At 38.4% G+C, this 26,335-nt stretch overlaps 1 protein-coding gene across 4 annotated transcripts in view; it reads left to right on the forward strand.

The window, feature by feature from the left end:
* RAPGEF2 (Rap guanine nucleotide exchange factor 2) overlaps window positions 1–26,335 on the forward strand; it is a 195,329-nt gene that overhangs the window by 74,158 nt on the left and 94,836 nt on the right. For all 4 annotated transcript variants that reach the window (XM_063335391.1, XM_063335393.1, XM_063335392.1 and 1 more), the window contains exon 4: window positions 6,640–6,723. In XM_063335391.1, coding sequence (XP_063191461.1) covers window positions 6,640–6,723 — 84 coding nt within the window. The remainder of the gene's footprint in view (window positions 1–6,639; window positions 6,724–26,335) is intronic.

Genomic DNA, 26,335 nt, shown 5'->3' on the forward strand with positions numbered 1-26,335 from the left:
TAAAGCATGTTTGACAGCAGTCATCACAAAGACCTGCAAATTCTTGCTACTGTACATATCTCAGTTGAACCAAATGCACACAAGCAAGCATGTGCTGAATATGATTCATTAATCCAGAGGTTTTGGTAGTGCTACATCTCATCTTGATGGCGAGTAAGAATTAAATGGATGTCTCTCGTTAAAATGTAGTTATTTCTAAAGAAGTTTTAAGGGCAAGTGATGCATCAGGACTTGTTAGGATAGAAGAAGACACTAGAGATGGTGTGGGTATTTGAGATTTATTGGGTCTTTCAGCAGGTTGACTTAAATATTTATTGTAGCTGAATATTTTGGAAGGTTTTTCAGCATCTTATGTGATCAGGAAGTCTGAAAGCTAAAATTGGAAACTACTGTAGGCAGATGCCTTATAGAATAGGTATGTGTGGAACGTATTGAAAGAAGTTATTTTGTTGCGCAGAATTTCTTTGGTATGCTGTTAATACTGATTCAGATTTATAGTTACAAACTCGGTGTACAAGTGCTGCAGATTCCTTCAAATCAAAATAAAATAATTATAAAATAAAACTTCAGTTTTAAGTAGTGTATATTCAGCTAGCTGTGGATCTGGGAGTATGAATCTGCCCCTTCCAGTGGAGTAAATAGCCTACAGCTTCGAGAATTTGATACAAGTGCTGAAGACTTTGAGAGAACCTGCAAACTTCTTGGATCTCGGCAGTCTGGAGGTTGATAAACAGTTCCTGATTTTTGAACTTTGAGGACCTCTGAGGTCTCCAAGAACAGTCATATGCTAGAAAATGTAAAGAATTAAGTCTGAAAATACTGTCTAACCTTATTAGAGGTGACAGCCTGGTGATGTCATCATAGGCTACCGCGTAATTATATAACTGAAGTTTCCAAACAGAACAGTTAGTGACAGCTATGAAGTTACTTTGCAAAGTTCTGTCTTCAGTTTTTTGTGTCATTTTCAAAGTGGAGAAGTGTGTCTGGCTGCAGGTTGTAGTTGCGTAAAAGGGCTACATCCAGGAAGCTGGGGAGGGAAAGGCAATGGGAAGGCATTGCAATCCAGTCTCTGCATTTCCGTTTCTAGATCCCAAATTCCCGTAACTCAAGCTCTCTTGCATTCTGGGAAATTAAATATAAATTCCCCAGGAAATCCCCTGCTCTCAAAAGTGCTATAATACAAGAGTCAAGAATTAAAGTAGCTTTATTTAAATTTTGTATGACTAACTTACTGCAGATTATGACTAAAGTCTGCATATTGGTGACTGTTTTGGTGTTGGCTTTCCATTTTGCACAATTTTGAGGTTGCTGCTAGAACCTGAGAGTTCTGAAAACTTTATCAGTAGGTAGCTCTATCATAGTAGTTTTAAGAGAAGAATGTTAAATCTTTGTACCTGAGTCCTTCTGTTGCTGTCTTCACAGAACACAAATCCTATCTTCTGCTGAAGATCTCTTGCTCTGCTTTTTACTCTTAAGATTTAGGCTCTTTCCTCTGCACTGTAGTCAAATGCTTTGAGCGCACATAGACATACAGGCATTAGTCTAATCCTAGTGCGCTAACACAAGTTACCGTTGTGGGGCAGCCAGTGTCTTGAATCTGGCCATAGTCCTGTTGGTTCTGTAAAGGATGGATGGAAGTTTGCGTCACCAGAGTTTCACTGGGGCTTTTGCTGGCTTTAATATAGCTAGGACAGAATGACTATGTGTATTGATTTTGTTGTTCTGACTGCTCCTTAATGTGTGACTCTTGGGCTGGCTTAGTTCTGATTTCTCTTCAGGATAAATTGCCTGTGTCATCTTACTTTCTTGGTAATAAATGTTGTTTTCTCTAACTTGGGAAAGTGGATAGCTGTGCTGCATTCGGTAGGCAATATAGTTTTACCAGTCCTGAGTTTCATCCAGATGAATATCCAGAACAGTAGATGAGCTGGGAAAAAACAAACAAAAACCACACCACCCAAAAAAATGCCAAAGAAGCTCCCACCGGTTTTACATATTTGAAGCAATGTACTCCATCACTGGAGGCCAACAGGTAAAGTTATTTCTTGCCTGCAAAGAAGATCAGTGAATGCCTGCTTGGAAATGTACACGTGCCAATAACTCCTGATTTCAAGTGTTTCCACTGCTGTGCGTGCAGCCTTGCAAGACTGGAGAGAAGGTGTGGAGAGGAACTTGCAACTAGGTAGAAGTGCTGTTTGCCTGGGTTGGGCGGGCTTGGCGTTCAGCCCAACATGGATCCTTCACTGCACTTCAAGTCTCCTAGTGTCTGACAGCTGCCGCTTCAGTGCTGGTGGTGATGATAGGCAGCAGTGGCACCCTTTACAAAACCTAGTCATTGGAAAGATCTTACCTAAGCAAATGGCTTTCCTTTCTACATCAGCTTGACTGACACGTGCTACTGGACCCTACTCTAAACTAGGCCAAAAAAACCCTCTAAGGATGCCTTTGGGGGGAAGTCATCAGCATCTATGCTGCTTCAGCTAATTCTGGATTAAGTGCTTACGTGGGGTTAATAACCCTCCTGCAAACCCAGTCAGGGATGTGTCCTGTCCACAAAAGAACCCTTATAAGCACAATTTGCTGTCATCTCTTTGACAGAAGAAATATCTTTAGGTGAACAAATACAGTTTCTAGATACCTCTGTGGGCTGCCAGTGGTAGGCAGCATTCTAGCAGTGAAAGAAAACTCCATAATTAGGCTTAGATTTACTATCTAGAATTCAATTTTGATGTTTAAAAATAAAGTATAAAATGTGATTGCAAAGAAAACCTTTCAAACGTGGATATTCTATGTTGGGTAAAAAGGAATTTGCATGGGCCCTCCTGTGGCTTGAAGAATTACTTTTGTAGTTCAGTATAGGCTTGGTCTATAGTCCCTTCTGTTGTTCATTACAGGCACAAAAGTCCTGAAGAATGCAAATGCATTGTTGATGAACAAATGTCAAGTGTAGAACAGAAAACATGGAAACTTGATTGAAAGCAACCTGATGTTTGAATAGGATTGTGGAAAGCCCAGGATCCTTAAAATGAAAGAATTGCATGTGTTTATTTGTAATGCACTCTCTAGCAAGAGCTGGCTGCCAAATGGCTTTGTTGAGGCTTAATTCTAAACAACTGAAAGTGTAGCAAGTGTTGAGAAGTGCGGGAGTTAAATATATTTTCATATGAAAGGAATAGATCAGTCTTTCATTTGTCTGTGGTTTTGTTTGGTTTTTTTCTTGTTTTTTTTTTTTTTTGGAGGGAAGCATGTGTGTTCTGGAGGAAGGAATGTATTTGCTGTACATGTTGAGGGTTTTTTTTGTTGTTTGGTTTTTTTTTTTTTCCAGATATTTTGTTCAAGACTATATGAAGACACTAGTAGTTGTAAAAATGAAGAGAAAGAAAACCCATCTGCATTCTTTGCTCTTGAAGACTGTCTTGGAAATATTTATGATGTTTTGGCTGGCAATGAAAGTTTAAAGGAACACACAGTGTATTTTGGGGAAGATACCTTGAATATATATATGTTCTGTAGTAACCCACTGCTATTGTGACACAGCAATATTGAAGTTTTTTTTTTAATCCAGATAATAAGTTGGTCCAGTAGATATCCATGATGCAAGTACCATCGAGCTTAGAAATTCTCAAACATGACTGTAAAAGTAAAATCAATTATCAAAGTACACGTAAAGCAAAAGGAAAATAAAATCAAATCAGATAGTATTCCTAAATTTTGATTTTATTTTTTTTAGTCAGCACTTTCAGCTGTCAAAAGAACAGATGCTGCTTTTGATTATATAAAATGTGGATAAAGTATGATGTTCATGACAGATAAGTGAGAAGGAGCAACAACTGTTGCTAACTTGCAGAGAAAGCGGATAAACCTGTGAACTGACAAAAAAAAAAAAGATAAAACTGAGTCGGATGATTAACTGAGTGAAAAGTCATGCTGTGTTGTGTGTGATCAAATAAGAAAAGCTTAAACCGCTGCAGTTAAATGTGTAATCATTATAGCTGTTTGTTCAGTGATTCAAAGGTAGATTCAAAAGTAGCATTAAGAATTTGAACATATTGACTGGTGCAGCCAGTGGCTGCCTTTCTCTTTGGAGATAAAAGCTCTCTGGTGAGAAAACATAATTAAAGCCCCTTACAAATAGGTGATTTGACAGAGGATTTAAAATAGTTCATCAACTCTTAAAGGAGGCAAATAAAAGGTTGTATACTGGTAGATTTGCAAAAGTTAAAATATTTTCTGTTGGTTTAAATAAATTTTTTATTTTTGCTTCTATTATTCTACCCTTGGAAATGTTTTTCTGTAAAAGTATAAACAGATCTTCTAGATTACTTTTGCTTTAGAGTTATAAAGCTTGTGACCCCAGATGAGCTTCTTTTCTATCAGAATATACTTTTATACTTAGTCACACTGCCAATTTTTAGGAAAAGGAAAATAATCCCCAAACCCACAAAACTTATTATGTGATAATATAATGCACTTCAGTCCACATGGAAAAATTAACATTGACATCCTAATAGAGTTACGTCCCGGCAATTTGGGAAATCAGTCCATCTATAGACATTGCTGAAAATGCCTATTTTAAAAACTTTCAACTGTGCTGATTTGTGCAGATTATTTGTATTAAGAATGGCATCTATCGACAAACAGAAACAACAAAAAACCCAACAGCTTTGCAGTTCAGCAGCAATGCTGGTTGTATGCCTGTCAACTTAGGCCTCATTTGGCGGGAGGAGTATTTAAAGATGTGTGACTTAACTCGGGTGCATCTTTATGCTTTTGAGAACGGTATTTTCATTTGAAGTGGTGGTTTTCTTGAGTTTATTGGCTTTAACCCGGTTCTCTGTACTTATGTACAATTTTTTCTCGACTAACAAGTTTGAGGGCAATACAGGTCCATCTGAGAAGCAAGCACGTGAAGCACTTTGGAAAAGGCAGCTTGGTGCTCTTCAACTATGTTAATCAAAATGATCTGTTGTTTTAGCTATGACATGATGTTATTGCTTCATTTTCTATTGTCTATCGGTATAAAGAAGTGTGCCCTGAAGACTTCATTTTGAAGATGTTAAGTCTTCACTGGTGGGTGTGGGTGACCAACATGGCTTCACTCGTCAGGCCATAGGCTGGTAGAAAAGAAATATGGGTTGCATCATCTTAGTCAGTTCTTGTGTTCTTAGTCATAGATTGTGTCCTCAGTTTCCTCTGTTATTTCTTCGTGTTTCTGATGTTTGTCCTTTCTCTTGTGGTTATATTATACAGTGCAAAATGGAAACGGAGCAGGTTTTTAGATTGGATGGTTTGCTGGTTTGCTCTCAGCTGTTTTAGGCCAGCTCCCTCTCTCTCTCTCTGACTTCAGCTTCCCTTTTAGAAAGTGTAATACAGTGAGTGCTGAGGAAATGGCACTGTTGTTCTGAAGACCCTGCTGTATAGGTACTTCTTAAATTGCAGTTCTTCAAATGAAAAACACGCTGCTAACACGTACATAGCCTACTTAGATTTAAGATTGGGTTTTAATACTATGCTGTCATCGTCGTTAAAAGATGTGGGCTGTTCTTGCTCAAAGTTAGAACTAATTGTTGCTAAAGACTTGAGACATGTAATTTAAAAAAAAAAAGAAGGTGCTACAGATTAATTAAGTAATCTGCATCTCTTAGTGTCACTAGGGATGTGGTTTTCAAATAAGAATGCTCATGCACTTCGTAACAGCGTACTGGAATCTAATTAGTGAGCTTCTTCGGAAGAAGCAGGAGTGGTAAAAACTGAAGTAAAGTACAGAGATTCTCAGTGTTCACTGTCAAAACGACACAAGACTTCTACTCCAGCTATTTCTAGTAACCTTTAACTATTTTATTTTCCTGTCCAAACGTTATTTGAACTTATTGAATAAGAGTCTAAGCCTATGAAAAAGATTTTGTGTTACTCAAGGAGCAAGATCTGAATCCACAGTAGAAGGAACAGGGCCTGGATGACAAAGTCCTCATCCAGTTCCTCTACAGGATGAAGAGAGTGGAAAAGAAAACTCTTTGTCCCTTTTACTGTTGGAAATTTATTCTTGTGCCGGGAAGAGGCGTGAAAGGGGCAGTGCGCTGTAGCAGCAGATAAGGTTGACTAACAGATCTGATGTAGGTTTACCATCTGCAAATGTATTTGATGCTCCCTTACCTTGTGTGAAGGCAGACTGATGCCAAAAGACAAATTTCTGTCTTGAAGAAAGGGTGAAGGAGGAGATGGCTAGAATTGGGAAAGGAGGCCTTATTTATAGAGGGGAAGATGCTACAGTTGTCTTCATCAGGAATAAAGTAATAGATTTGACAGAATACAATAATATACATTTACTGTAGCTTGACTTCATTTCAATTGCTTTCAATTACATTTCATTGGATTTGTGCTGTTACCAAATGGATAGATGTATGCTTTTTAAAAAAGTGAAGTAAATGAAATAAGGCACTCTAATAATGTATATATTTGCAGGTGGAAATTAGAATTGTTTGACAGAATCGTTTTGTACATGATTGAACTGTGGCTTTCTTCCATAATTTTGAGCAGTTTTGCCTCTTTGATATTCTTCATACTGCAAATGAGTAACTTAAATCAAGTGTCTTAAACTGTGTCCTTTCTTTTTTTATATTTTTTTTTTTTTTATTCCAGCCCTGATGATATTGGTACCTGTTGGTATATCCTGCTGTCTGGCTCAGTCTTCATTAAAGAATCTATGTTTCTTCCAAGGAGCAGGTATGTCAACTATGAATGTACTGCATTCTGTATTTTAAACATAAATCCTGAGATGTAGAGAATTTTTAGAATAAAAGGCAATGTCTTACGCTTAATAAAACACAGAAGTACACGCATAAACACACTTTTCCTTCCTTTACTAGCTGTGGTAATTGTTTTAAGCCCATAGCTAGAATTGAAAGCCCATCGTTGTGGGCAGTGTACAAACATTCAAAGTGTCATGCAAGTGCTGTCAATTTAAAAATAAAACCACCAAAACCCCTACAGATGGAGTAAGTGCTGGGTAGTCTGTTCCTGTGAATAATCAAACTTTAAATCATAGGATGCACTAGACCTTACGATGTTGTCCTGAGGCTTTACTTAGCGTGCACAAGTCTTCAGTGCCTGTTTCAGCATATGTTTAGATCCTGTTACTGCCAGTTTTGCTACTTCTGTTTAGGTTCTGCTTCATGTAAATGGATTTGCAACAAAGAGTGGTATTTTACATAGAAAAAGATAAGTTTGAGTGTGATGCGCTCAAAATTTATATTGCTATAGTAAAAAATTTAATTATTTTGAGCTATGGAAAAACATGCAAATGAGTGCAAGGATTTTAGACTAAGGTGGCTGAGCCTGATCATTTTAGTGGAAGCAGAGCAGAATTGCTTTAAAACGCTGGTTATATGCATATTCATTCAGACTACTATAAAAGTCTCCTTTGAAGTAAATACCATGTAATAAAATTTGTGAAAGGCGGAATGAAAGAATGACCCGTCTCTGTATGGTATGATGAGAACGAAAGCACTTGAAGCTTCCTTACAGTTTTAAACAGTGGGAAACTGCTTCAGAACTAGTCTTGGTTGACATATGAACAATTAGATGTTCAAATCTCCCTTTCAACGGGAGAGCAGTGTTGGTCTTGGGACTCCCATTTGATGATGGTGACATGTTCTTGGTGTAAGCAAGTGTCTTGCATCTGTAAAAGGACAGGCACTGCTGATAAAATGGTGTATTTGATGTGCCTTCAAACAGTATATGCTAAAGGTGCAAAACTGGTTACTGTAAAAAGTAGCACAACAACAGATTATAGGATCCCTGCTGCTGGCAGATGGAAGAAAATTGTCCCATATGTCATCCATGAACAGGCAATGCCAGAAGAAAAGCTGGCAGAAAGTGCTACCTTTAGATCCTGGGAGAAGGGATATATGATATCTGAATTAATGTGGGGTAGTTGTATATAGTCTGTGGCAAGAAATTTCTGTTCCTTTGAATTAAAGCAATGCTTGTGCTTCAGGCATTTTTTTGACACTTGATGAGAGGTGGGATTTAATATGATAAACAATGAGCTTGAGATTCTTCCTGGCAGAATGAACAGAAAATTACAGGTCCTGTGACTCCAAGAAGAGCGTTCACCTAGTGAAATTCAGCAATGACATTTAGGAGTGTGCCTGAGATCTTGCTGAATTGCAAGTGTGGAATTTGGCATTAGGAGAAGTTTCATAGTTGTGGATGGAGTCAAGTAGCTGCCAAAGCTGGTGTCATGGGAAGAAAATGCAAGAGAGATGAGTTGTTAATTAGCAAAAATAACCTAAGTCCAAGAAAGCAAAATTAAGAAACTTTAATGATATAAGATAGAAAGGATTTCTGGAGAGCAATATCAGAGTCATTCAAGTGAGAGGCTTTGTGCACAGAAGCTATAGTTATTAAAGGGTAGGTGAGTGCCTTATTTAAAACTAGGACAAGGCTAATCAGGATTTTTACTTTGTAGATGAGTAAGCTGCAATATCTGGGCCTTGGGCTCACCCATGAGTAAGAAACTCGGGAAAAGTGAGAGGGTACTCAAGTTAAATTTCTGATTTGGAATACCGGTGGGTAATAAGTGATTTATTTATTAAAGCAAAGGCTTGAGAAGAAAACTTAGTTGTCCAGCTTGACTTCTGCTGGCAGTGAATTGCTCACGAGGAAATAGTAAACTGCTCAGATATATGGACAGGGTAGAAGAGACTGATTAGCAGCAATACTACAGTAAAATTTTAAAGTGCTCTAGAAAAAAGGGAGCAAGACCTCCTGGAAAGACTGCTATTTAGAAAGAACTGATAGGGTGGTATTTTGAAATAAAAAGCTGGTAAAAAGGCAGTTATTGGGTAGCTGTTTACTTAAACTGAATATAATATTTACACATACAAGGAGTAATGATTTCAAGAGCCTTTTGAGCATTGCATAATTTGGGCGTCTTGATGTCTTATTGCCATTAAGATGAATTTGCTACGCTTTAGCAAATAGAGCACGGCCTGATGCATAATTGATGTCAGGTAATAGGAAGAGACCTAAACATTGCCAGGTAGAGATCATCTAATTTTGATCATGTTTGGCCAAAACATTGTCATTTGAGCAAACTTATTGTAAATTCATATTTAGACTATTTTAGTGGGGTTTTTTTTCCAGTTTAGTCCATTTTATCTTTGCCCATCTAGAAAGCTACCAGAAAATAATTTTGGAACATGCGAAGCTTGTGAGTAAGAGAGCAGGATGGAGCTGAGAAATCTGTGTAGGAGCAGAATGCAAGAACTATATTCCTCTCTCCAAATCTGGGTGACTCAGGAAATTCTCATTTCCTTAACTTTTCCCAGAGCGTCCCTCCTATACCCAAACATCTCACTATCCAAAACTCCTCCTTTTTTTTTTTTTTTTTTTTTTCCCTACCTTAAAATTATTCTCCCTTTTTTGACAGCCTGCCCCATGCACCTGCAGTAAATCCCTTTGCCCAGGTTCTCTGGGCTGCACCCAGCTGTCCCAGAGGGACCTTGGGAGCTGCCGGTGCTGCTTAGACTGAGGGCTTCCCCTTGCCTGTCCTCCTGGCTTTGTCGAGCTCAGCTTCAATTTCAAGAGCATTTGCTATTCTTTGTTGGGTTTCACTCTTTTAAAATGTATGTCTGTACAAGCCAAGGTAAAAGTAGTACCTAGTTAGGCTAAGTCAGATAGCCCTGGTGAATAGATCTGCCTGCCGTTCTGGAGGGTTCTGTGCTGAATTCCATCCTGCTCTTAACTTCATGGCTGTTGGCATGTGAACCTATGAGGAACAGGATGAAGTGCTATCATCAGATTTATAGCTGACACTGGGAAGTACTTCAGTGCATTTGACTGCATATGCTCAGCATATTATTTGCATTTGGGGCCACTATTACCTAATTTAGTCGCATTAGTTTCAGATATAGCATCCTTAGAGTATATCCACCGTGCGGGTTGGTAGATAACACTGGAAATGCTCTTTTGTTGTGTATTTTGTGTCAGGTAAACTTTTTTTTTTCCTTCCAAATCATTGTTTCCACAGCTTTGATTGCTAGTGTTAGATACCATTTAAAATTCTTTGGGGAGAGGGAGTGATGAGTAGGTTTGGCAGACAGATAATATATAGAGGAACGTCTTAAAAAAAATTAAAAAAACCCCAAAACACCAGGCTGTCTAAAAGCATAAGAAATGACCACCCCACTGCTTTCCCACTCAAACCAGAAACAAATAATAGTATAGCAGCCCAAAAATAAGCAGCTTTGTAATGCGCTATATATGGTCAAATAACTGCTACTTGAAATAGTTTGAAAGGAGTGTCATATAGCTGCCAATTTTGCCAAAGTTCTATAATGTCCTGGGTAACTTGTAAAACTACTTGTAACTGGCTACTTGACAAGTCTTTAATTCAAAATGAAAAAAAATATATTCAAGATGGAATATTGGAATACATGAGGTCCTAAATCGTGTAACTTGCTTTGGAAACCTTAACATCTAAACTACATCTGTTTTGTGAAAATAGCATAAGTATAATTTTATTTCCTTGTTGTAATATAGTTTGTCTTGTATTTGTTCAAATGCCAAGCCATCAGCCAGCAAATAGGGTTCATAAGATAAGATGGATTTTTTTCAGTTAACTTATTATTTTGGGAAAATTTACAGTTCAGAGTTTTAAAGAATTTTGACCTGCACAATTAAAGCTGCCATATTTTTGGTGACACAAAGTAAAGCTTAATCTTGTTCTCCTATTTAATTTCTGTAAATTGCAACAGTGAAATTTATTCTGACAGCTTAATGTGAGGAAGATTCCCCCCATATTTTACTATTAACAGTTGTCATACTTCTCCTTTTCTTTAACGTATCAGGCACATATTATGGTCAAACTAAACATTCCCCCTTCCCACCACGACCACTAAATTAGCGAAATTAACACTTGGTCCCCTCACTGTTTCCCATGAGCTTCTGTACCCTGAAGCAGTTCACATGGTAGAATGCGGTTTATGTACGAAGGTCCAGAAAATAAATGAGCAGAAAGTACAATTCCCTGAAGGTTGTCCTGGTTCTCCTGTGTTTTCACGTGGCCACTGACAGCAGTAATGTGACAGTCCCTCAAAATATCTTTTGGAATGGCCTCCAGCATCCCTAGGTCTGCTCCATGCTCTCATCACATTTGCTCAGCTGCTTGGACTTCCCGTGTGGTTTTTGTTCCAGGACTTTGCTTCTAGTGTAAATTTTACCGTGGTCTTTCATCTTATTTGCCTTGGAGCTGCACTACAAAAACGTCTCCTGGATCTCCCACAGCTAACCTTGTGCTTGCCCGTGGCTTCCACGACTGGAGTATGCAACAAACTCTTACCAGCAACAAAATACAGAATTGCTGGGCAGTTTTTCTCAGACTGGTAGGGCTCTGGTGCTTGGGGTTTTCTGCTTTTCTCCTAGAATTCTTCCAAGACCGTCTGGATTGTGTGTACTGTGCTGCTCGGGCAAGCTGCAATGCCGACTTGCCACATGCAAACCTGGCTTTGCTCGTCTTTAACTACTCACTCATGTATGCGCTTTCCTTGCTGTAGCCTCTTCTTTTCCTTCCTTCCTGCTCACATCCAACCAGTTATCCCCTCACCATTGCACATGGCGATGGAGAGCTGCCCTCCCTTTGCCAAATTCACAAATTTTACAGATTTAAGTTTTTTCCTCTAGCTAAAAGATTCATTTTTGAAGTTGAGATTACATCTGCTTTTTCTCTCTCCAAAATTAAAAGGGGGGTACCTATTTGAATATTGATGACTGGTCTTTCCTATACTAAAGCAACTTAAAAGATGGAATGGAGTATCAAATTCTACTGGAGAGCCATTGAAGAAGTTGTGGACTTGCTTTGAATGTGTTTGAAGCAATAACAAAACTAAATTTGTGCAAAAAAGGATTTGTCCTTGTCCAGGTGTGTCCTGATTAGCTTAAGGAAGTAACCTCTCTCAAAAGAAAATGTGTTTGGGATTTTGGCAATTTTTTATTTATTTTGACAAAAAGTGCATATGAGTATAATAACGCTGGAGCAGAGTTCGTGGCTACGTACATGCATTTATACAGCTTTATGTATCCTGAAAAATACTTCCTAATTTTTGTGATGCCTGGGATGTGCCTTTTGGTGTGGTTTACGTATATCTAACTGATGATACATTTTGAGTAGAGAATTGTCTTTGAGCAATCTCTTGGGTGAATAAAATCCTCCTCTCAATATATGACCCTAATATGTTTGCAATTTAGGGTTTATTAATAATGGCTATTGCTGTCTGAAGCTCATGGGGTAAGAGAACAAAACTGGTGCTTTAAATGAAAGAGACTGACCAATATACACAAATATTTAAACCAAGATAAATTTTGAATTTGACTAAAAAGGGATTTATTTATTTTTTTTGCCCTGAGCAGGAAAGTGAGAGTTTTAGAACAACGGATTTGAGGGAGGCTCAGGGTTGTACTTTTGTGAGCTGCTGGTTTAGTTATTTAAGTTGCAGAGGGAGCTGATCAAGAGCTGTGCTGAGCTTACCGGGCGTTTCCCTGTTTGAGTTTTCCTTATGGCTAAGGTTTTACAGTGCCATGATGGAAACACAAAGACCATACATTGGATCCTTATAAAGAAAAATAACTCCTCAGGTTATGGTTTAAAGTCTACTTAAGAAATTACTTGAAAATGTGTGCTTTGGATTTAGTTTGCCCTTGGAACTCTTGGTCTTTAATATTCAACTTTATTTTTTTGCTGCTAGTTGATTCTGCTGGGTTTTTCCATGACCTGTTTGTTGCTTCATTACTTCTGTATCTGGCTAGCGCTGTTCTGAAGCCACGCTATTGACTGTCTCTCAAGGCTGGTGGGAAGGTATAGAGTTCTGGTACTGCCATGGGCTGACCCTCAGTGCCATCTTGTCTTCTGTCTGGTTTGAATGCCTTGCTTCAGAATTTAGTCCATCAGCTGCAGCTGAAGCATGAAGGAGAGTGAGAGTGATCATAATGGTTTAATCTAGGACAGAGTGAGATCACAAGATGAAGAAAGAAGTTGGAAGAAGTAGTGGAGATATCAGTCCATTTATGATTGAGTATATGTCTACCGTTAATTACTCGCAATGGATTTTTAAATAGACATTGAGAAAGCAACACTAATTGCTTTGTACCATCTGCATCCACCTAAAAGACTGTGTATGTCCTTTGGGAATGCAGATGTTTACTGTTACCTGCAAGCACAAAATTAGACTATCACAGTGCATGTGACTGTGAATACTTTTTGAGACTCAAACTCCTGTAGAAAATAAAAGCTTGCTTACAAGGGAGAGCGTTTTATTGGGAGTGCCTGATCTGGCCATCTACCTTGAATCTGTTCATCTCCGTTAGTATCACGGCCAGTGTTACCAGTGAAGCCTGGAGCTCGCTGATGGGTGGCATCACTCTTCTTCCTCATGAGGTGCCGGAGGAGCTGGAGCTGCCGTGGGTCTGTCCCTGCACTCAGCTACCCGAGGGCTGGCTAGCAGGGAGGGCGTGCAGGGAGGCTTTCAAGCCCTCTGAATCTGGCTTCTTCCCCTCAGACACAGCCAACTCCAGGTGTAGCTGAATTACCCAAGCCATAAATTAATGGGGCCTTGTCTTGTTGTATCACCTGCTGTTACAGCAAAGCTCGTGGTGCAGAGCACATGCTGCTTGAACCAGTAATGTCAGCTGAGACCATCCTTACTGTTTGCAGAAATTGGTATACAGCTTTTTAAGTATGAATACTAAAAATGTTTGTGTTTTTTTTTTTTTACAGCTAAATGAGTTTGGTGTTATGTACATTTTTGCTTTATTCTACCAGTCTCCTGTTCTGCTGAATAATTTAAGAGTTCATTGAGGTTTGAAATTGGTCATCTTCCAAGTGTGCTGCCAGTATCTGAGGTGTTGAGAAACAGAAGAGCACACAGTTTCTAAATGATGAGATTGGGTGGTGTCTGGCATTGTTCCTGTCAAAACAATTATTTCAACGCTACTGGAACTTTGTTCTTGCACAGCTGATAAAATGTTAAGGGACTTAATCTATTATGCTGGCATCTTTTGAAAATAAAAATAGAAATCCAGTGTAGTGGGGGCCAGCGCTACCAGGCTTTCTTCCAAGTTTGTAATGAGGAGATGGGAAGGTAACAAACAAAGAAGCAGAAAGTGTCAAATGACCTGAATAACTTTTAAGTGAGCCCAAATGTGTCGGTTTTCCTCTTAAGGCGGAGGGTTCAGGGATGGAAATGCTCTATCCTAGGAGAGAAGCCAAGAAGCCCTCACAAGCTGACAAATGCAAGCCTTGTGCTGGTTTCTAGGTTTAAATCCTAGAGCTACAGACTTCTGTCTCTTTCCATATGAAAGACCTGATGATGGACTTGAGAGAGTCTGGATCACCTGCTGATGCTCAAGGGTATTGGTGGAATGTTCAGAACAACTTCATGCACTTTCTATAGAGAGACACCATTAATTGATGGTGTAGAGCTTGTAGATTCAAGAAGTCCTTGTTCTGGTCTGGTTTCTCATTGTTTCACGCACGGTAATTGTTAAGCTAAGTCCAGATGGCATTTCCTGCCACTGTTCGCTTCTAACAACAACAACAATTATAAAAAAAATCAAAATGCTTGTTATGTAGAATAAGTATAATAAAATTTTTTCAGTGGGATGTGAGTATAGGATGTAGGTCAATGCTAAGGAAAACACAAAATCTGGGGGTAACATGGAGAGTAGAACTATTCTGTGTAAGCATGAGTGTATCTTAAGGAAAAATTCAAATCAAGCAAGCAGAGAGGTTTAACGGACTAGATTTATAGGGGATGATATCAGAAAGTAAGTAGAGGAAAGGAGAGAATCCTTGACAGGTAGCTGACAGAGGAAATATAATCTTTGACCTCTATGAATGATACCAACTCTTACATCCCATTTTTTTAGATGTTAAAACGTTGGCGTTAAAATTGTGGCTATTTAATGTTTGAAAAATATGCTGAAATAGTGGGCTTTTTGTTTTTACTGGGAATGTTTTAGCATGCTCTATAGGATGGATGGGAAAAACGTGCATTCCACTGAAAACTTGTTTTTCCTGAAGATGTTGACATACCCTCGTTGTTGAAAAAAAATTGGTGCTTCTTAGTTGATACCTGGTTTCTAAAATGTGCTGCAATGAAAACTGGCCCTGAAACAGTATGGTTTTTATTGCTGACTCTTCTCTTTATCTTATTTTGTGTCTCATTGGTTAGAGAGACCTTTCTAATCCCAGCATTAAGGTTTCTAATGGAGCATGTCACAATTTGAAGTAATTGAGAACAACATCTAATCAATCTTGGAAACATTGTTCCTCTTTGCTTTTGCTTTTATTGTTCTTCTGTACATTATAATTATGTGATATTCATTTAATTTCAACAGTTCTCACTTATACTGTTATTTTCTTTGTAAAATTTCAGGCTTGATTTTAATATTAAAAAGCTGTTATCTGAAATTATAGTAAATTACTTGCATACAAATGTGTATGTGGAAAAAACCTGAGAGCTCTTTTTTGAGAACTTAAGGAGGAGAGAACTCCCTATGTAATAAAGTACGTGGTTATTTTCAAGTTAAATGTGAGACCTGTTGTACCTGGATATTCACTACTGCTTACATTGCTAATTTAAGATATCTATCAGAAGAAACTGTTTGGTTTTTTTCACAATTGATACTGCAGATGGTGAGATGACTTGTCCTGCAATCTGTTCTTTCTGATTTAAGGTTTCTTCTGATTCAATACTCTAGTATTTAAGTTTTTGAGGTTTAGTACGAACCCGCAAAACATTAAAAAACCCCTCAGTTACTTCATGAGATTCTTGCTGAGGGCAAAAGGAAGACCGTGTTTGTTTTACATGCTCACAGGGTTTCTAGGCAAGTTTTATACATGTAATGAACTGAGAAGTTATCTGGTCATTGCTTACCCCAAAATAACAACAAAATGAACCATGTGCAAAAAAAATAGCATGAAGAATACCAAAGAGGGAGAAGTTTACTCATGTGGAGAGAGGGGACGGAGTGCACTGCAGAGCAAGAAGGTCTAGATGCTGGTCTAGGCATGATATGCTGGGGAAAAGACCATTTTCATCAAGGCTCTGAAGTTTTCACAGCCTTAACATTAACTAGACAAGGAGGTCCATTTTAAATCTTGAAATTGGAGATAATTTGTTACTGCTGAACAATTATATTTAAATGAAGAATATAGAGAGTGGAAGATCATGCTTACCATAATTTGTGAACTCTACATAAAAGTCAAGAGGTACCTTATAGAGTTCATCCTGTGCTTACAAGTGCAAGACTTAAAAGTCTTTTTATAGATATATATTACAAAATGTCCAAGAAAGATCTTGAGGGAAGTCCGATATAAATGTGATATGGGATGGCTGTCGCTGCATTTAGGTTTGGGGTATATGCGGGGAAGAGCCTTTTCTTTGCCTTATGTGGAACTTGGGTGATCTAAACTTCTATGGACTTATCTTTGGTGAAGGACAATCTTGATAAGCTGAAGTAATAACTCTTACTTACTGATGTATTTGCAGGACTGTAGAAAGGTGGAAGGAATCAAAACTATTGTTTTGATTATTAGCATGATTCTGCTACTATAATTCTTCTACAAATAGTGTTTTTAACAAAATGTTATTCCGTACTGTAGAAGACTTTAAAATGTCTGGGAGTTTTCTTTCAGACAATGCTAAAATTTTCAAATGTTTCTAAAAAATAAATCCAGGGACACTAGATTTAGTATAACATGGTAAGTGAGGGATAATTTATTTTCAAATTATAACCTAAATAGCTGAAACAAAATTGTCAGTATTACTTCACCGTTTTAGTTGTTTATTCATTTACATTTATAGGGCACTTATTACAAAGATATCTTGAATATATCTGCATTGTACTAATAAGATTTATGGAAACTAGTTATTGAGGTCATGTGTTTAGCCTTCCATGTGAGTTAATAAGTGGGGGTGGAAAATGTCAATATGTATGGTCTTATTTTACAACTAAAAACCTAGATGGCATGTCAAGCTACTAATTTTTAAATTTTTTTAAAAAATATGACAAATTTCTAATACCTTAATTATGGAAGTCTACAGGGGGACTTAAAAGAAGCTTACTTTATGTTTTTCAAGGTAAAAAACAAGAGAACAGTCTTCATTTAGGATCTAACATCTAAAGGCTTTGTATGAGGTTGGAAAAATCCTCCTCTGTTTTAATGAATTTCATGAACGTTAACAAGCCAAACTGTGTTCAGACAAGGTCTTGCCTCTTAAGTAATGTTTTCCTACTACTTCTCATTCTTTGAGACCATTATGTAGATCTTGTGATGTCACAGTAAGCTCCATGGCAACACAGACGTCATTAAGATGAAGCACAAGCAAAGCTGTCTTTATTCAAACCATTCATTAGTTATTTTATTTTTTTTTTAATGATAAAAAAGTAGGTTAGGAAAAAAGCTTTCATCTTTGAATGTTTTCCAAGATAAAGTAATAGGAGAACTTCTAATTTAAAAATAAAATAAGGAGAATTTTTTTTTTTCCCAAATAAAGGTCTCTTCTTTCAGCTGCTCTGATGAGGTACCAGCCTCCTAGCTTTCTGTACTGGAGATGCTGCAAAGAGGAACTGCTGCAACAAGCTGAACTTTGTTGTTGACACTACTTCTGTGTTCCAGTTTTGTTTATCTATGTATTTGTGTATATAGTTTATAAATACACAGCTAGAGCTTTACAGGAAAATTTCATAAACACATTTCTCTTGTTTAGTATATACGAAAGGGTCATAAAGCACCCTAAGTGCTATTCTAGTCTGAAAAGTATTCATGATTATCTGCTGCTCTAAAGGCCCTGAGCACCTACCCTCATTTGCAGTAAATTTGCAAAACAATTTGTTATTCTTTATAGCACTTTTTCAGATTAGGTTTTCAACCATTTTTCAGCTTAACTTTAGTTTTAAGGTAACATTATAAAAAGCTAAAGTGAAAAGCAACAAATCTGAAACTTTACTGTTTTTTCTTACTGAAACTAGTAAAACTCGCTGCCATACTGAGTCTTGAAACCAGGTAAAATTTTAAAATTAACCACGCTTTTCAAAACAGTAGTCTGTACTAAAAGAAAAACTGTGTGAAGATCATAAGGCCTACGTTTCAGGGGTTGGCCGAAGGGGCTGTCTCTGGAAGCAAACCTCCAGAATCTAGCTAATTTCAAATTATTCACTGTTTCACTGTGGGTTTTCAGGACCTTCTTTTGAAGTGCTTTCAGCAGTCAGCTATAAATCACCCGATTAATGCAACCTCTGATCTGGGTTGTATTTGCATAAGAAATAAAGAAATCCCTATGAGTATTACGTAGGCTGTCATCTATAAGGATGCTAACTAAACGTGTTCAAAATACTGAATAAGTTTCGGAAAGCTTTCAGCTGGAGTTCAAATTAACTTTCACACATTTTTAGCAGCAATTATTTAGAGCATTGATATACTATAAATGTGCTTATCCGGTAATTTTAGTGTCCTTCACGTGGACTAGTTAGACATCTCAAGCGTTCTCTGTCTGGCTTGCTGGCTTCTTTCCGCCTCTGCACCCTCCTGCTGCAGCACCCGGGTTATTGCCCATGGCACCCTCGTTCCTCTTCCCCCACAGGCAGCGGGCAGTTTGGCTCCCAGGGCAAGCAAGGAGCTGCAGGGATGTCTGAGGCTTAGTTTTTTCCTCTTGTGAAATTACTCCCTCCCTAGCACCGCCCCCCCCCCCCCCCCCCAAGTATTATTAAGTGAGGTGTACTCAGCTGTGATGCTGTGAGTCCCTTCCCTGACAGGTGAGCTGTTGTATCAGAGCCTGTAAACACCTAAGCTATCATGTGACACTGGATAAGTCTGATCATCCTTATCTGTGGTATGTAGTGAGCTCACGTCTCCAGGATTTGCAAACAGTGACAGGTTTGCAAATGCCTCTTCAACTCCTATTCCCGTTGCCAGCATCTCAGTTTTCCTTTCAGCTGAAAAGCATCTCTGTAAAGCAGCTATTTGCTCCTGCTGAAAATAGTGCTATCAATAGAATGACATTGTGAGAATTAAAGAAGTTTAAAAGAAAAATAAAAGGTGAATCTACTGATTATTTTGCTATGCAGATGGCTGCCACGTTTTAATTAAAAATAATATTTTAACACAAGTCAAAGAGCAGCTTGGGGATTCACTCACATACTTGCTTATTTTTCCTAAAAGGCAGGCACTAATTTGAATGAGAATCAGAAACATCAGCCTATATAATACAATTATATATATATATATCAAATTATCAGATAACGATCCTCTGTCTTTTAGCTGCCAAACCCCTTGCTTTCATAGTTTCCAGTGTGTGGCTTTAAGCGTGGGGAAAGCCGCTGCTGCCTCCCCCCTTGCCCCCTCCCCAGCGGAGGGCTGTTCACGTTCGAGCAGCTCTGCATGCATGAAGGCCTCTGTCTTTTTTTTTTTTTCTTTTTTCTGAGGGGTCAGAAAATGGCCACGCCAAATTTAGTTTTCGTCAGAACACTTAAGCGCTCCCCTAGGGACGGCTTGTGCATGTATGCACACTTCTAAATTGGAACTTTCTTCTTTTTTTCATCCCCGGCAAGGGCGAGTCAGGTGGAGGAACAGTCTGGGTTTCACAGCACGATCAGGGGAAACACAGCTAAAACCTATCTTGCTTAGAATAAGCCATTAAGAGGGACTGCTGTTTTTAATTCTAATCTGGAGGTACCAAAATGAAAAAATGGTTTTTAATTAAAAAAAAAAAAAAGATACAGGAGGAGGAACTTGACTGAATCCCTTACTATCTCCCTAAACAGCAGATAGAAGAGAGTCCTGGTTTCCCCCTCTCTCCCCCCATCTAGACATCTACTAAATACCGCTCTGTAATATTTCATTCAGGAATTCAGCGTGGCTGGTTTGCTTTAGAACTAAATCTAACGCGTTCTGGCATCGTTGCAAGTTAAACGTCGATTATTACATCAAGGTTTGACTTTGGGATTTGCCAGAGACCAGATGTTCTGCCCATGTTTGCTTCTGTATCCCCAGGGAGTAACTGATGGGGTGATGGAGAGCAGGTGCTGGTCATGGCCGAGGTCATGGTGCTGGTATGAGGGAGCAGCACGTGCAGCAAGTGATCCATCCAGAGGAATGGTGGCTCCTCTGTGCCCTGGGACTGAGAAGTGGAGAGCAGGGGGAAGATGGGAAACGCAGTAGAGAGCACGGGAACGTAAACAGTGATGGCAGTAATTGCATTTGCAGTGGGGGTGCTGCCCAAACGCAAATGAAGACTCTTTGGCTTACATAGCTTCTAATTATAAATGTGCTTAATGCAATACCTCTGTATTTCATTTTGGTGGTTTTCTGTGATTCTCCTAAATGTAGATGTCAACTGGAGCAATGTAGTTTTCACAAAGAATTGTATTGGGTTTATGTAACTTAAGATCTCTTTTTATCGTTAATATGTTAAAAGTGTGAGAAACTGAACTCAACTATGCATAGCCTTGCGCTTACAGATCTATTCAGGCACAGGCGCAAAGAGAAAAGGACTGGTTTCAGGGAAGGTGGGAGAGGGAAAATGTTTACTTTAATCTCCGTGTATATTTAGATGCCCCGCATTGGCAAATATTGCACAGCAGTGATCTTAAGCTTATTGTACATCCCACTTGAAAATTTCAGAACAAAGAAAGCTTGTCAATACCTGACTTCTAGAGTTTTGGCATAAATCTCCGCAATGCTCATGTGTTATATTTCTACTTTTAATATATTGCAGATTTTTTTTAAGGAAACAAAATTTATATGGAATTCATTTCCTTGCATAAATGTACCATAGCAAATTCTAAGAACTTGAGAAACAAGAAAATGTGTTATTTGTATTTTTCCTTGCATTAGAACATATCTAAATGGAATATAGTTTTTCACTTAGAGGAAGTGCCAATTAAATAGACTTTATTCTAAACCGGCAACTTTGTTCCAAAAATTGTATTTACAAATACATAAAACTATAACAGTATTTTGCCCTTAAAAATGTGCTGAAGAACGTGCACCATATAGATGACCATACTTTGTGGAGCTTTCTTTGAGGAGACTTAGATGTAGTTTTGCTAAGACTTGTAATTCACGTGTGAACTACTTCCTCCTTTAAGCTAATGCAAGGTGGTGAATATCAAAAGAAAAAAAGGTTAAGACTGCATAACCTAAATTTTTGTATGTCCGTTTTGAAACATAGTTGGCAGTAGTGAAATTGGGTTTTCTGCGAGCGATCTTTGAGCTTTAAGAGGGAGGAAGAAAAGGGCTTCTCACTGAAAAACCTTTTCTTGGTGCGCGTCGTCAGCGGGGTTTTCTTCAGATTCCGCATCACTTTTGATGAATGCATTTACATTCCAGTGCTGAGAAATAACTTTCCATTTGGGAGCTGGGCTGACGTGAAAACAGGAATGTGGAGGCCCCGGGCGAGGGGACAGGGCTGAATGCTGACAGGGAAACGTTCCCTCTTCAGTAGCTGCCGCCTTCCCTGCGAGCTTTGAAAAGAGCATCTGTGTGTGTGCGAGTACCAGTATGTCTGGGGACCTGGGGAAATGGATGGGGCACGTCTGGAGAAAACGGCTGTGTCCGCCAGTGTCACCATGATAACAGAAAGGATAGAGCTAGTCCCCCTCAATACCTGGAAGGTTTTGGCTGTCTCTACGCGTAAGTGCTTTCAGAAATTAATGCGTTGCTTGTATCCTTAGGTGTTTCAGTTAATGGAGGTACGTTGTCGTTTGGGTTTGTTAGTAAATCTAATAAATTTGAAGGGGAAGAAATGCAGACAGCTGCCTCAAATTATTCTAAGGTTGCTGTTTGTTAGCCACTGCACTAATTGTAGTTTTATAATGGAAAAGGTTTTTATTTTTTAGTGAAAACTGGAAGTATAAACTTGGGAAACATGGAAGCCTTTAGCTTCCACTTAAAACTTGTCTTCTATTATCCAGCATGTTATAATCTGTAGTACATCTGTTCTGTAGACAACTGTGTGTGTTGTAAGATATATATGTACTGAGGTACACTTTTTGAGGAGGGAACTGTCATCTACAGTCAGCGTAAACTCAATTTTAGAATGCATTAGAATGGAAATTGAGTTGTATATTACTTACATGTATTAAATACCTGCTTTTTATACATATAGTGAGCAAAAGTAGGTGGTTTTTTTAGTACTAATGAATTTACTTGGAAATAATGCTTTCGAATAGTCAAGCGGGAAATTGGACTTTTTGTCAATTGATTCAGGGAACAGTATAGTTAGAGAGCAGTTGGTTGGGGAGAATATTTAACCTGGTAAGAGTTTGGGTTTTTTTTATCATCCGCTTTCAAAATTGCTACTGTAAAGTGAATTCCTGCAAATAAAATTGTTTTGTATATCTTTAAGGTTTTTTTTTTTTTAAAGTAGATTTATATTCACATCCTGCATTCAGTAGGTTTATGGGGAATAAAAGTAACTGTGATAGAAAAGGACTCCAGAAGTGAGGTTGCCTCTAGGACAGGTACTGAGGAGAGCATCTGTGAAGTTTAATACTCAGGGAACCTCAAGTCAGAGCTTAACGTGGTAGCAGCAAAAAAAAAGTGTTGGAAAAACTGCTGCAAAACAAGGTTCTTTGGGGAATTTAGGTGAGGCCGCAATATCCTAACCAGGCAGCCTTCTGGCTATCTAAATTACTGTTATAACCTTTATATCCCATGTTGACAGCCACCATTGCAGAGATAACTTTAAACTGCCTGAGCTTCCTTTGGTGAAATTCTCTCATGCACATCACTGATTGGGAGAAAATAGTTGCAAAGCTGGGATTCTCTCAGGTGCATCACTGGCTTAATAGTTGCTATTTTTAGGAGCTGAAATTAATAAGGCTTAGGTAGGAGAGGAGATTTTATCTTTACATAATAAGGCAATTTTGAGTGAAATTATTAAGGAATAATATGATACAATCGAATGTGAAGTGTACATTATGTAAAATTCTCTACTGTGTTTTAAACACAAAAATGTGGTTTAACCTTAAGCTCCCTAGTGAAGTCATACATCCACAAGCTTATTTCACACTGCAGTAAGGGAAGGAATAAATTTGTCAAATCCCTGGTCCATTGAAATTGGCTGATAAGGACTTTCTACGTTTTACTTTAGCTAGCTAGTGCTCATGTAGGCTGCATAGTTTGTGATAAATCTGGGTAGTCAAACTTACTTTCTGTGGTAAAGCTGGTCTAGCATCAAAATTTGAAAAGAATAGTGTCTAGCAGAAGTTACTAAAATGGAGCTGGTATTATGAAGATAATCTGTCAGCCCTTCTGCTGAAACTTTATTTGCTGCTACTGTTTCTTTGTGATACCTAAGATCCCTCAAGCCAGTTTGCATGCCAGATTGTGGTCCTTTGTGTGAACCTCTTCTCCTGGTATTTTATAGAAGCCTTTACAGCTTGGGCTTTTTGATCAGCTCACTAAACAGACTGCATCATGTGTTGGGTATTTGCTTCTTTTTACTGCTTACTAATATTTTAGGTAACTTATTTTCAATTAAATCAAGCTTGTTTGGTGGCTTCCTCTGCCTACTGGCCGGTTACTAGAGCCAGGGATTTCGGGTGGAGCGGAGTGTCACATGAGTCCTTTTTTCTCTTTGCTTTTTGCTTTTGTGCGAAGCTCTGAGAAATTAATTCTGATAAGACTCCCTGACTTTGATATCAGTCTTCTGAATTGAAACAGTAGGATTGGCAGTGCCCTGAGATCCCAACTGTTTTTCTAAGTCGTGTGTCAACAGGTATTTGTTTGTGTCACCATGTGTAGGTATCGAAGTGTGGTTCTACAACAGCTAGTATGCAATACTGTGGTGGATGTTCTACCACAGCAAGAGGTGGACACTTCTGAAGTGTCCAGACGTAGTGGACAGTGACAAGAGAATTTCCTGATTTTCACTCATTATGTGAATTCCTCGCTGATGATGAATTTTCAGCAGCAGATTGGAAGTCAGGAGGTTTGGCTGGCATGTCATGTCTGAGAACTGCAACACTTGAAAGGTCATTTAACTTTCTTCTGCCTCGATTTACTTGTCTTCTTGCCTACAAAACTTCACAAAGATTACAAAGTTTGTTTGCAGCCTGCATTGTCTTGTGATCTTTGGTCAAAGATAATATATACGTGTGATGCACTGTCTGCTCTGATAAATTTTGTGCTGTCATAGGAATCTGAGCAGTGCAGCGATAACGTGGTTATTTGCTGTGAGAACCAGTGTGTAACCGGGAACAGAAATCAAGAGTTTTCTTTATAGTAATTCAGTGTGTGCCTTCTGTCTTAATATGTTGACTGCCTGTTTCCTTGTGCAGAAGGGTAAAATCCAAACAAGTTATTCAAGAATAGAAAAGCACATCCAAAGTACAGCTTTTTCTTTTTACTGTGTTTGCTAAAGCTTGAAACTTTTGGATGTCGGCAGTGATTAGCAACAGGCAGAAGTTTAAAGTTGATGCTTAGAGACAGCAATAGAAGAAGAAGAAATGGTGGAGTGGAAAAGTGCATATGCATTTTCTGGTGAAATTATTGTTTGCTATGAGGCTAGAAAATGGGCTGGCAAAAAAATACTACAGTAGTGCACTCTAGACTAAAACCAATGGTTATGAAGAGGGGGACAAGAATCTGCAAGAGGAAAGGGACTATTTCTGTGTTTAATTTCAATTAGAATATCAAATAAATTGACTTCCTAATCACCGTTTTTGCATTGTTGTTTTTCAATCAATGAGTTGATTTACTTTCTTCTCTCTCCCCCTCCTTTCCTTTTTTTTTTTTTTTTTTTTTTTTTTTAAGGAAAAACTGTGCATGTGGATCAGGTTAATGACCAAGAAAATAAGTTTGTCGCTTTTGCAACAGTCTAATGAATCAAGATAATGGCTTCATTTTCTGGTATCTTTAAGAGTAGTTGAAATTGTATAAAATTCAAGATGGCATTGTAGAGTAAAGCACCCTGTGTTTTGTTGCTGGACTACGGGAGGAAGCATGTGTTTGCCTCTAGGAAAATACACATTTTGTCGAGAGGCTTCTTTATTGAATGTTTCTTTTCAAGAGGCTTAGTATTCTGGAAAATTTTTTCTATTGTAGAAGTCCCATGTACCATTAAATGCGATTATTATTTTGATGAATAAGCACAGCTGGCATTTCTTTTCAATATCTGACTGCCTTCTTTTTGAGCTATAAACGTGCTGTTGTCAAGAGATTAGCCTTTGGGGTAGCAAGTTAAATTGTTCATTTCTACTAATTGCCAGGCGGGACAGGAGAATAGATATAAACTGGCTAGATATACAGTTCCGAATCGTATATGAACTTCAGTTTGCTTGTTATGAGGTAAAGTTTAAAAAAAGCTACTTTTCACAAACATCGGAGCTTAAGTGTGTCACCCTGTGCATTACAGGGTTGGTTAAAATTCAGATTTTACAATTTTATTGAGTCGGGTTTGTTTTTCATAAACTTATTTAATACCTGTTACCCTGTGAACTTCAGGTAGGAAGGTTTCCCGTGCCAGTTGCACAGTTGAAGAAAGGGAAAAAGGCTAAATAGTTGCATTGGCTCTTGCCAAATTTTAGGGCAGGATTGTTCCAGCAGGCTATAAGAGGGGTCCTGAAGTTCCGGGCATTTTGTCATCTGCCCTGCCTCTCTGCGACTGGAAAGCTCCGACATTGACCTGACAGGCTTAAATATGAACTAGCCGGAGGGTGAAGCACACACCCCAGAAACAAACTTTAACCGGTTGTCTTTTCTTCCACTCCGATGACTCACGATTAAGGATTTAACCAGGAAGATCTTGTATTTCACTGAATTATGTACTGGTTCTCTGCACTCCACCTTTACAGCTGCATTTTGAGGATTCTTTGCTGTTAAGTCTTGCAGACACACACATTCATTAATATGGGCAGAGCACTTCAGAAACTGAAACTAAAATAGCTCTCTACTTTATCCCACAGGAAGCAAAACAGTATCGTGCTTAATTACTGCACTAAGGTGGGAATGTGTCATGAAAGGCAGAACAACCTTTTGTCCTCATCTGTTCAATTTGGGAATACTCTCACATGCAGCATCCTTATGTTAATTATTTATTTTAAGTAAAGAACACAGCTAATTGAAGTTGATAGCCTTTTCATTCTTTCCTTGGTATGCTAGTTAGCTTTCTTCATAGAAATGCAGATGGCTTAAGTAACTTAATACTGTAATGTCAGAAGATACTAGATCAAACTCTGTAATGTAGTTCAGAATCAACCGTGCATCTTCAGTAGGCAGCACTTGATTGACACTGGTTTTAGGGTTAATAGAATTATCTAGCAAATACTC

The sequence above is a fragment of the Chroicocephalus ridibundus genome, chromosome 5, assembly GCF_963924245.1.
Source record: "Chroicocephalus ridibundus chromosome 5, bChrRid1.1, whole genome shotgun sequence".
In the NCBI taxonomy this organism is placed as follows: domain Eukaryota; kingdom Metazoa; phylum Chordata; class Aves; order Charadriiformes; family Laridae; genus Chroicocephalus; species Chroicocephalus ridibundus.